This window comes from Piliocolobus tephrosceles, chromosome 6 (genome assembly GCF_002776525.5).
Source record: "Piliocolobus tephrosceles isolate RC106 chromosome 6, ASM277652v3, whole genome shotgun sequence".
Taxonomy (NCBI): domain Eukaryota; kingdom Metazoa; phylum Chordata; class Mammalia; order Primates; family Cercopithecidae; genus Piliocolobus; species Piliocolobus tephrosceles.
In genome coordinates, this window is record NC_045439.1 from 115,001,759 (window position 1) to 115,013,831 (window position 12,073).

The 12,073-nt window shown below is 39.5% G+C and overlaps 1 protein-coding gene and 1 pseudogene across 14 annotated transcripts in view; both read left to right on the top strand.

The window, feature by feature from the left end:
* HEATR5A (HEAT repeat containing 5A) overlaps window positions 1–12,073 on the top strand; it is a 124,290-nt gene that overhangs the window by 86,475 nt on the left and 25,742 nt on the right. For 13 of the 14 annotated variants that reach the window (XR_002734763.2, XM_023227339.2, XM_023227347.2 and 10 more), the window contains exons 23-27: window positions 1,549–1,728; window positions 4,021–4,260; window positions 6,151–6,332; window positions 9,543–9,611; window positions 11,877–12,056. Coding sequence is in view for 13 of the 14 variants with exons in the window: in XM_023227339.2 (XP_023083107.1) it covers window positions 1,549–1,728; window positions 4,021–4,260; window positions 6,151–6,332; window positions 9,543–9,611; window positions 11,877–12,056 (851 nt within the window). In the remaining variant the exon portion in view is untranslated. The remainder of the gene's footprint in view (window positions 1–1,548; window positions 1,729–4,020; window positions 4,261–6,150; window positions 6,333–9,542; window positions 9,612–11,876; window positions 12,057–12,073) is intronic. The other variant, XM_023227346.2, reaches the window with a different exon arrangement.
* Window positions 6,711–7,674, top strand: LOC111552890 (annotated as a pseudogene).

Genomic DNA, 12,073 nt, shown 5'->3' on the forward strand with positions numbered 1-12,073 from the left:
GGCTGGAGTGCAGTGGCTAGTTCTCAGCTCACTGCAAGCTCCGCCTCCCGGGTTTACGCCATTCTCCTGCCTCAGCCTCCGAGTAGCTGGGACTACAGGAGCCCACCACCTCGCCCGGCTAGTTTTTTGTATTTTTTAGTGGAGACGGGGTTTCACCGTGTTAGCCAGGATGGTCTCGATCTCCTGACCTCGTGATTCGCCCGTCTCGGCCTCCCAAAGTGCTGGGATTACAGACTTGAGCCACCGCGCCCGGCCTTCAAATCTACATACTTTCATAAATGCTAGATGAGTTAACTCTTCAAGAGAAAATGTATTTGTCCGTATTGCATTTTCAGAATTAAAGGTAATAGTAGATGCTAGATCAAGGCTTGTATTTCCCCTTTGAGGTATTGCTTTGTAGTAAGAATATTGTATACTGATATGTATACATTATTGATATGTATACAATATTGTTTATTCAGTAGTCCCAATAGCTTAGTTGTAGTAATTAAACAGTGTTTTCCATATAGTGGTTGTTTTCTGTTTGGGCTTTACTCTCACATTAATATATTTTAAAGCTTTATACCAGAATAAGGAAAACTTAATTATGTTTATTTAAAGTTAGAAAATAATTATACTGGGCCAGCCGTGGTGGCTCATGCCTGTAATCCTAGCACTTTGGGAGGCCTGGGTATGCGGATCACCTGAGGTCAGGAGTTCAAGACCAGCCTGACCACTGGTGAAACCCGTCTCTACTAAAAATACAAAAATTAGCAGGGTATGGTAGTGGGCGCCTGTAGTCCCAGCTGTTCGGGAGGCTGAGACAAGAGAACTGCTTCAACCTGGGAGGCGGAGGTTGCAGTAAGCCGAGATCACACCACTTCACTCCATCCTGAGTGACAGAGTGAGACTCTGTCTCAAAAGGAAAAAATAAATAAATAAGCACTGAATAAAATTTATAAGTATTGAGCTGGGTGCAGTGGCTCAGACCTCTAATCCCAGCCCTTTGGGATGCTGAGACAGTTGGATCACCTGAGGTCAGGAGTTCAAGACTAGCCTGGGCAATGTAGTGAAACCCCATCTCTAGTAAAAATACAAAAAATTAGCTGGGTGTGGTGGCAAGTGCCTGTAATTCTAGCTACTAGGGAGGCTGAGGCAGGAGAACCGCTTGAACCTGGGAGGCAGAGGTCGCAGTGAGCCGAGATCATGCCATTGCACTCCAGTCTGGGCAACAAGAGCGAAACTCCATCTCAAATTTAAAAAAAAGTTTTGTAAGTATTGGACACTTATTGGGTAAAACTTTTGACCTGATTAAGAAAACATATTAATAATAACATATTAATACTTTTTTCAATGACATTACATAAATTACAGCTATATAGGGTCATAAATAATCCCAAAATTCAAGTGTGAACTAAAATGGATCTCAGTAGATTAAAGCACAGTATTTGGGCTAGTTCTTTAAGATATATTTTCATCTAGTATTTGAATAACTACTGAATGTGTGAGCTTCTGATGTAGTAGTTTTGTTTTCTGTATTACTTAGATAGTTGATTTTCTTCTTGTCAGATGCTAACATCAGAGAAGTCGGCCTTGAGGGGGCATTATTGATCTTACTAGACAAAGAGACAGATGAGAGATTATGCCATGATATCAAAGAGACTTTAAATTACATGCTTACATCTATGGCAGTGGAAAAACTCTCCCTGTGGTTAAAACTTTGTAAAGATGTACTTGCTGCATCAGCTGGTAAGTATTGGTCATTATCAGTTAAAATAATAAAATTGAAATTTAAAACTTCACATAAAATTGTTTACCACTGAGAATTCATCAGACTTGTCTAGCTGGATTCTGATTGTCTGATTGTTGCTTTTCTTCAAATGAAGATTGTATTTCTAGTGTTTTAGAATTCTCTTTAATTTGAACAATATAAATCCAATACTTAAACCTGCTTTTTCCCTTTGGCCATCTTAGATGACTTTCCTATATAAAGCAAACTAAAAAGTAGAGTTATTTATGCTCTAAAAGGTGTGACTTGATTTATATTGTCCCCATCATTTCTTTTCATACATGCAATAAATATTTGAGAACAGGTGTGTGGCTTACCCCTGTAATTCCAGCACTTTGGGAGGCTGAGGCAGACAGATTGCTCAAGTCCAGGAGTTTGAGACCACCCTGGGCAACGTGGGAAAAACACCATCTCTACAAAAAAAAAATTTTTTTTTTAATTAGCTGGGCCTGGTGGTTCATGCCTGTAGTCCCAGCTACGCAGGAAGCTAAGATGGGAGGATTGCTTGAGCCCAAGAGGCAGAGGTTGCAGTGAGCCAAGATCATACCACTGCACTCCAGCCTGGGCAATAAAGTGAAACCCTGTCTCTACATACATACATACATTCATACATACCCACCCCACCCCTCGCACCATATGAAATTACTTACTCACCATAAGAGAAAATTACACAAAGTTAAGACATTTTGAGCAAGCCAGTTTCACTACATACAATAATGTTAATTTCAAGTAGTATTAGAAAACAGTGTTATTACCCTAATGTCTTTAGTAATACAAGATAATTGTTTATGAGAAAGTATATTTGAATATTTAAAATTCGTATCCTTGGGATAAGAGAGAAAATAAATGAGACGAAGAAAGAAGAGAAAAACCAGTTCTTTTCTAAGAACTGTACATAATTTATCTGATTTAAGCCTTTAACCCATCCTATGCATAGGCAATTTTATTCTGTTTTATAGGAGAGAAAACAGGCCTGGAGAGGTAACCTGCCTGAGGACATAAGACAGATTCAGTCCTGCACCTACATAACGTTTAAAATCCGCAAGCTTTCCACTATACTTCAGTGCTCCCAACTCAGTTGCCCAAGCCTTAGAATTTAATGTAGCTCTCTTGTCTGAATTGTGTGATAGGAGAAAAGTTAAAATCAAATTCCTGGAATGTTTTGTATTCTCTCCTCTGTCTATCTTCATTCTTATTGGTCCCTCTTCCAATAATTTACACTGGCTGTTTCAACTATTACGCTATACATATTTTATTTTTCTAATTTCCTCTTCTGTTCCCCACTACTCAAGAAATTGCAAGGACTTCTTTAAAAGAAAATGTCGCCTGAGCCCAGGTGTTCGAGGGTGCAGTGAGCCATGATTGTATAACAGAGCAAGATCTTGTCTCAAAAAAAAGAGAAAGAAAATATGTGTGTGCATAGATAGACTGGTTACATTTTTCTGGTGTCTCACTTATCTTTTTTAAACTTTGCATTCATACTCCCTGAGCTCGCTCAATTTTATCTTACCATTAATTCTTCATCTTCTGTGGTTTGGCTCCATACGTTCTCAGGAAAACACCTTCCAGTCTCTGTTAACTTGACCATAACTTTATTTGTGACATCTTTGGTATTCTAACATGTAAAAAAATATTGACATACAGGATAATGCAAGAAAACCAGTTTGGTTTGTTTCATAGCATTAGTTCCATTTTCAGTTGTTAAACAGTTTGTAAATTTAACAGTTAATAAGTAGAGGAGATAATTCACTACTCGGTGACTCCAGCTATCAGTACAATTTTGATACTGTAATGATAGCAATGAGTCTATCCTAAGAAAAATATTTTCAGACAATTTCAGTGGATTCAGGAACCTCCTGAAATCCATGCAAGGCTCCAGTGTTAAAACAGCCTTCCTAGTGTATCCCACCCACACGCCCTTCTAGAGAATTTTGAGTCTCCTTAAGTACATCCATCTACCTGCAGGGGATTGATAATTATTTCAGTATCTACTATTGTGTTTGTTTTTTACTTTGAGTATAATTTGACAGCTTCGTCATTTTGACCTGGAACAGTTGTTACAGTCTCCTTTAGACAACTGTAGTTGTCTGTAGTTATTAGACCTAATTATTTGATGTTATTAAAAAGATGATTGATCAGTAGCAATTGATAATTGAGGAATTCTACTCTGAATTTGGAGTCATTTTTGTGTTCCTTTTGATATATATATCTTTCAGTTGATTATAATTACATATGTTCTCCTTTAATAAAAGATTGTACAGCTATAACTTGTGTGGATACAATGCAAGAAGAAGAAGGAGATAAAGGGGATGATGCCTCAGTCCTGACCACCAGACACGACGAAAAATCCCATCCTTTTACCAATCCTCGATGGGCTACTAGAGTCTTTGCTGCTGAGTGTGTCTGTAGGATAATTAACCAATGTGAGAGTGCTAGCAGTGCACATTTTGACATTGCTTTAGCACAAGAAATGAAAAAAAAAGATTCAAGAAGTAAGTGACATAGTGATGAAAAGACCAAATGATATGTGTAAAAATGCTGTCTGCTTATGGTTTTATTATTTTAAAAATGAAACTAGCCAGACACAATGGCTCATACCTATAATCCCAACACTTTGAGAGGCTGAGGCAGGAGGATCACTTGAGCCCAGGAGTTTGAAACCAGCCTGGGCAATAATGAAATGTTGTCTCTATTAAAAAAATTTTTTTAATTAGTGGGGCATGGTGGCATGTGCTGATAGTTCCAGCTACTCGGGAGGCTGAGGCAGGAGGATCACTTGAGCTCAGGAGTTTGAGCTTATAGTGAGCTGTGATCACATCACTTCATGTTTAAATATGTTTTTAATGGTTAAGCTTCTTATATTGGTATTCACTTTAATGAGCATGTGCAATGCATTAAGTTTATAGAAAATAATTGGTTCTTGGGAATTAGTATGAACATTTACTAGTTCTCAAAAATTATTTCCTGGTTTGTAACTTGGGCCAGTTTTTGCTTATAGATTATTTTAATATCATAGATATTATAATCTGTTATAACTAGAAAACATTTGAACTTTTCTCAATGTTAAGTAAACCTGATTGTAAGACCATTTTAATCACCTCTTACTGTTCAACTGTATTATTTTTACCTATTTATGTTTGTCTTTATGGTTTGATTTTTTAAATTCACTTAAGCTAATATGTTCAAAGATACCATATATATTTGTTCTTTTTTTTTTTTTTTTTTTTTTGAGACAGCATCTCGCTCTGTCATCCAGGCTGGAGTGCAATGGCATGATCACAGCTCACTGTAACCTCAATCTTCCGGGCTCAAGCAATCCTCCCACCCCAGCCTCCCGAGTAACTGGGACAATAGGCATATACCACCATCCCCATCTAATTTTTTAATTTTTCTTTAGAAATGAGATCTTATTATGTTTCCTGGGCTGGTCTCAAACTTCTGGGCTTAAGTGACTCTCCTACCTCAGCCTCCCAAAGTGCTGGGATTATAGGCATTAGCCACCACACCTATCCACAGTGCATATTTCTAAATTCCTTAGAAGTGTTCTTTACCAGACAAAAGAATTTCAAAGCAAAATGTTGCTGTTGCCAGTCTGAGTATGAATTAGGTATCTCTGGTTTAATTATTTTTTAAGTATACATTTATTGAGTCTCTTGTGAAGAGCACTGTGCTAGATACTTACAGTTGCAAAATGTACATGCTATACTTACTGATTCCTGTGCTCTCAGTTAAAGTTGTAGTTGGCATTTACTAAGATATGTTGATTTCTTCTGTTAAATGATTTTCTTATATCTCTCCACAGGAGATATATTATACCAAACAATGTGTTGTAGGAATTAAATTCCCATTTATCATTTCTGCAGCTAGAAATGTTTTTTATACTCCCATCATTTGTATATTTGGCAATATATGTAAAAATAAGATATTGTAGTTCATATAAAGAGCCACATACAACTTTTTTTAAAAGGAACTTTACGTCTTAGCTTCAACTTGACATAAAGAGAATAAATTTCTGCTTAATTAATCAAAGCCCAAAGTCTCCTCTGTACCAACTAATGTACTTTTATCATAAAATCTGAACAAAATTTTATTGAAGATACTATTAGGACTCTTAAAAAATGCTAATTCTGCCCTGAGTAGCTATAAATACTTACTAGCTTTGGGACCGTTTTTTTGTGTGTATTTACAGTGTCCATTAAATCCAGCTTTAAAGTCTCTATTTAACAAACAGTAAAAACAGTATTTCAAGTCAGAGGTACTTAAAGTCTAGGTTATAAAATTAAAGGAGGAAAAATTATCACTTAATGTAAGTCTTAGTTCCAGCACATTTTTTTGATATTTTCTAATCTTTTTTTCTCCCGATATGTTTTTTAATCTTATAGATGACTTTTTGGTGCTGCATCTTGCTGACTTAATTCGCATGGCTTTTATGGCTGCCACAGATCACAGTGACCAGCTCCGTCTTTCTGGCCTTGAAATGCTGTTAGTTGTTATTCGGCGATTTGCAACTGTTCCAGAACCAGAGTTTCCAGGTCATGTGATTCTGGAACAGTATCAAGCCAATGTAAGCACTTTCTGTTAGAGAATTTTATTATTAAATACACAGATAAAAAGTCTATGAGGCCAGGCACGGTGGCTCACGCCTGTAATCCCAGCACTTTAGGAGGCCGAAGCGGGTAGGTAGCTTTGAGCCTAGGAGTTCAAGACCGGGCAGCATGATGAAACCCCATCTCTACCAAAAATACGAAACTAGCTGGCATGGTGGTGTGCACTGGTAGTCTCAGGCTGAGGTGGGAGAATCACTTGAGCCTGGGAGACGGAGGTTGCAGTGAGCTGAGATTGTACCACTGCACTCTAGCCTGGGTGACAGATCCAGACCCTGTCTCAAAAAAAGTCTGAAACTGTCTGAGGATAGAAAAGTTAAAAAATAGAAGAAGAAGAAGAAAGGGGGAAAGAAAAAGGAAGAGAGGGAGAGAGGGAAGAAAGAAAGGAGGAAAGATCTGTCTATGAACTGAATTGGGATATCACTTCATAAATGAGTATGTATCTCTGCTAACATATCACCAGTATAATCCATATATAGAAAGTACATGTGTTTGAAGAAGAAATCTTTCAGTTAATATTTTATAAAGCTTCAAGTAAAAGCAAAGTACATGAAACATGTCTTTTGGGCACGGTAGTATGCCTATAGTCCCAGCTCCTTAGAAGGCTGAGGCAGGAAGATCACTTGAGCCCAGAAGTTCAAGTCCAGTCTGGACATCATAGGGAGACCCCCATCTCCACGGAGGGGGAAGAAACGGCCCTATTAAAGAAAACAAAAACAAAAAAAAATTGAGTGTTTTATAACTTTAAAGGTTAATTTTCGGAGTAGGGGAAGCTGAACACTGAGACCAAGGGCTAAAGCTGGGAGACTGAAAAAATGCAGACCACCAGGGTACTACTCATTTCTCCAGCTCTGATCTGCTGCTGTACCAGGGGTCTAATCAGGCCTGTGTCTGCCTCCTTCTTGAATAGCCCAGAAAATTCATCTAAACAGCCTTCCTACAGCAGCTCCCCGCTCCAGGTGCCAGACAGGAGTTCCAGGCCAGTGTTGTCTCCCAGGACAGTGACACAGCAGCCAAGTTTATTGGTGCTGGGTCAGCTGCAGTTGGTGTGGCTGGTTCAGGGGCTGGCATTGGAGTGGTGTTTGGCATCTTGATTATTGGCTATGCCAGGAACCTGTCTCTCAAGCAGCAACTCTTCTCCTATGCCATTCTGGGCTTTGCCCTGTCTGAGGCCATGGGGCTCTTCTCTTCTGTTTTATGGTCTCCTTCTTCATCTTCTTCACCATGTTAGGCTCCGTGGGGGTCACCTGCCTGTGCTTGCAGCTGCAACTTCACACCATTCCTGGTGCTGGGGTGTGCTAAGCTTTACCATTAAACACAGCATTTCTCTAAATAAATAAATAAAGGTTAATTTTCATGATATATATAAACTCCTTCATTTATTTTCTAGACTTAGGAAATCATTCAGATGTCTGTGAGGTTTTTGTTGTTGTTGTTTTTGAGACAAGGTTTTACCCTGTTGCCCAGGCTGGAGTGCAGTGGCATGATTTTGGCTCACTGAAACCTCAAGTAACTGTAACTACAGCCACACGCCACCATGCTCGGCTAATTTTTGTATTTTTTTTGTAAAGACAGAGTTTTACCATGTTGCCCAAGCTGGTCTCAAACTCTTGGACTGAAGTGATCTGTCTGCCTCCACCTCCAGTGTGCTGGGACTACAGGCATGAGCCACTAGGCCCAGCCCAAGGATTCAGATTTCTATTACTGGTTTTGTAATCTTTTTAACTGGTTATTTGACTGGTCCATTGAACAATTTAGGAAGAACAAGGAAGATAACAAAATCATCAGCTGTCTTGTAATCCTTTAACAGCAATCATCCAAGGAGATCTCTCTATTATTCAGAAGCAACTTCTGATGGCTAGCAGTTAGGGAGTCCAGAGCAGTTCATCAGTTGATTAGTGGTCTTTTTCACTTTGTTCAGCTAATACCAACATATGCTTAGAGACAAAGCAAAATGAAGGGATTAAAGTTACTTGGAACTATCATGTTAGAGGCCAGGCGCAGTGGCTTACACCTGTAATCCCAGCACCTTGGGAGGCCGAGGCGGGTGGATCACCTGAGATCAGGAGTTCCAGACCAGCCTGGCCAACGTGGTGAAACCCCATCTCTACTAAAAATACAAGAATGAGCTAGGTGTAGTGGCAGGCTGGTGTAATGCCAGCTACTCCGGAGGCTGAGGCAGGAGAATCACTTGAACCCAGAAGGCAGAGATTGCAGTGAGCTGAGATGGTGCCATTGCACTGCAGCCTGAGGGACAAGAGCAAGACTTTGTCTCAAAAAAAAAAAAAAAAAAAAAAAGAAAGAAAAACTATTATATTAGATAAAATATTATAATTCAACTTAATTAAGAGGAGCTCTGTTATATTTTTAGCCCTCTCACAATTGCAAGTGCTAGAAATACAATTAGAACTCAAGCAGAAAAGGAAAATTATTATAGGACTCTCTTAGTTGTCTCTGCTTTCTTCCACAGTGGCCTTATTTTCAGGTTTATTCTCTCCAAGTGAAATCAAGATGGCTTTCTTAGCCTACCCAGGGCCTCAGAAAGATACAGTGCTTCTTTCCCAGTACTCCCAGTGAAAATCTTGAGAGCCTTCAGTATCCCAGCATGAGTCCCTGGAGCCAGGCAATGCTGTCAGCTCCAAACCAACAATATGGATTAAGAGGGAGAGGCCGGGCACGGTGGCTCACACCTGTAATCCCAGCACTTTGGGAGAAGGCAGGTGGATCACTTAAGGTCAGGAGTTGGAGACCAACCAGCCTGGCCAACATAGTGAAACCCGTCTCTACTAAAAATACAAAATTAGCTGGTTGTGGTGGCTTGCATCTGTAATCCCAGCTACTTGGGAAGCTGAGGCAAGAGAATCACTTGAACCTGGGAGGCGGAGGTTGCAGTGAGCCGAGATTATGCCACTGCACTCCAGCCTGCCTGGGCGACAGGGCAAAACTCTGTCTCAAAACAAAAAAAAAGAGTTGGGAAGAGAAGACCATTCCCCAAAGGAAAAATTGGGATGTTGTTATCTAAAAACAGGGGAAGATATGCTGGGTAGACAAAACAACAGCTGTCCATAATACCTGTTATAAATAAATAATTTTAAAATAGCATTAAAAAGAGGGAAAACTTGTGCTGTCTTACTTATTGATGTTTGATATGTCATGTAATTTCTTTCCAGGTAGGAGCAGCACTTAGACCAGCCTTCACTTCAGAGACACCACCTGATGTCACTGCTAAAGCATGTCAGGTAAATGGTTAAAAGATGAAGCTTAAGAAATAATCTTGGGACGCAATCCTCCAGTTAGTATTTTTTACCAATGTTTTTTCTTTATAGATGTCTTACCATCAATCACAGCTTACACTTTTCTTCTTAAATGTAGAGAACTTACTCTTCCTTTTTGATAACTGCACGATAGTCCACTATATAGATATGTTACAGTTTTTTTAACCAGTTCCATATTGACGGACACTGGGTTTTTTGTCTTTTGCTATTAGAATAGTGCTGTATGAGTGACCTTGTGCATAGGTCATTTCATTGGGTGTAAGCATATCTGTGAGATAAATCCCCCAAAATTGAATTGATGGATTCCCCCAAAATTGAATGGATGAATAATTAATAATTGATGGATATTAGAGGTGTTTACCATTTAAATTTCCACCAACAATGTTATACAAGTACCTGTTTTAACAGTCCTAGCGACATTGTGAGTCATCAAACTTTTAGATTTTTGTCTGTTCGAGACAATAAAAGACTATCTCGAGATAGTTTAGATTTGTATTTCAAGTGAGATTGAGCACTTTTTCATATACCTAAGAGCCATATAATATACAATTTTAAACCATTGCTTTTCTGAGACTGCGTTGTCAAACACTTAATATCCAGCCCTAGGCCAGGTACAGTGGCTCACGCCTGTAATCCCAGCACTTTGGGAGGCCAAGGCAGGTGGATCACTTGAGGTCAGGAGTTAGAGGCCAGCCTGGCCAACATGGTGAAACCCTGTCTACTAAAAGTACAAAAAAATGAGCCAGGCGTGGTGGCAGGTACCTATTGTCCCAGCTGCTCAGGAGGCTGAGGTGGGAGGATCACCTGAACCTGGGAGGCGAAGGCTGCAGTGAGCTGAGATCATGCCACTGCACTCCAGCCTGAGCGACAGAGGGAGACTCCATCTCAAAAAAAAAAAAAAATCTAGCCCGGAATGACCTGAACTAATTACAAGCAGGACTGACATGAATAAATTAATTATAAACATAGTGGGAAAAACTAATTTTAGTCAGTTCTTTCAACTTTTATTTAATTGTACTTGGGAAATAGTTGAGTGCTTTTACTATTCAGAGAACTATGTTAAATGTTGTATGAATCTCTAATTTATTGTAACTTTATTATGTGTGTTCCTGCTGTAAGCCACTTGAAATAGTTTGTGAGATGAGATAATAACTAAATAAATACACAGAAGAGGAAAAATAAATTGTCCTTAGAAAAAGAGAAATATCAGCTGGACACAGTGACTCATTCCTATAATCCCAGCCCTTTGGGCGGCCAAGGCAAGTGGCTCACTTGAGCTCAGGAGTTTGAGACCAGCCTGGGCAACGTAGGGAGACCCTTTCTCTATAAAAAATAAAAAATTAGCCAGGCGTGATGGTATGTGCCTGTGGTCCTGGCTACTCAGGAGGCTGAGGTGGGAGGATACCCTGGGCCGTGGAGGTCAAGGCTGTAGGAGCTGTGATGGAAACCCTGCATTCCAGCCTGGGATACAGAGCAAGATCCTATCCCAAAAAAAGAGAGAGCAATATCATGGCACCTGGACCAAGTGTTTTGCATTGTAGAATTAATGATGTTTTGTTTTTAAGATTACAAATACACTGTCTTCAAAACAATCAAAAATTTTGTTGGGGTTTTATGATTTCATAGCTTCATTTCTCCATATTAATACATCTAGAACTGTTCAATTTATATGCTCATTAGCACTGATTTCCTTGCTTCAACCTTAGACTTCGTTCCCTTTGGAAATGCTGGCTTTTGACTATCATTATCAGCCTCCTTCCACAGGATTGCTTGAAAGCAATAGCAATATAGTCTCAGTGACTAGATTCTTGAGATGTGAGTGAGCTCTGCTGAACTCACAAGGGAGATTTTTTTTTAAGAGATGGGTTTTTTTGTTTTCTTTGTTTTAAGAGATGGGGTCTCACTCTGCCAGCGAGTCTAGAGGTCTAGAGTGTAGTGGCTCAATCCTAGCTCACTGTGTCCTCAAACTCATGGGCTCATGCAGTCCTCCTGCCCTAGCCTTCTGAGTAGCTAGTACTACAGGTGCACATTACCATGTCCAGCTGATTTTTGTATTTTCTTTTAGACAGAGTTATGCCATGTTGCCCAGGCTTGTCTCAGACTCCTGAGCTCAAGCAGTCTGCCTGCCTCAGCTCCCAAAGTGCTGGGATTACAGGTATAAGCCACCATGCCCAGCCAAGGGAGATACTTATAATTTTAAAATATAACTTTTAATTTCTTGAAAACTAGGTTTGCAGTGCCTGGATAGCAAGTGGAGTTGTAAGTGACCTTAATGATCTCCGAAGAGTTCATCAGTTGCTTGTTTCATCGTTAACTAAAATACAGGCTGGAAAAGAAGCTCTAAGTCACTTATATAATGAAAGTGCTTCTACCATGGAGATCTTAGCTGTGCTTAAAGCCTGGGCAGAGGTTGGTATTTCTTAATT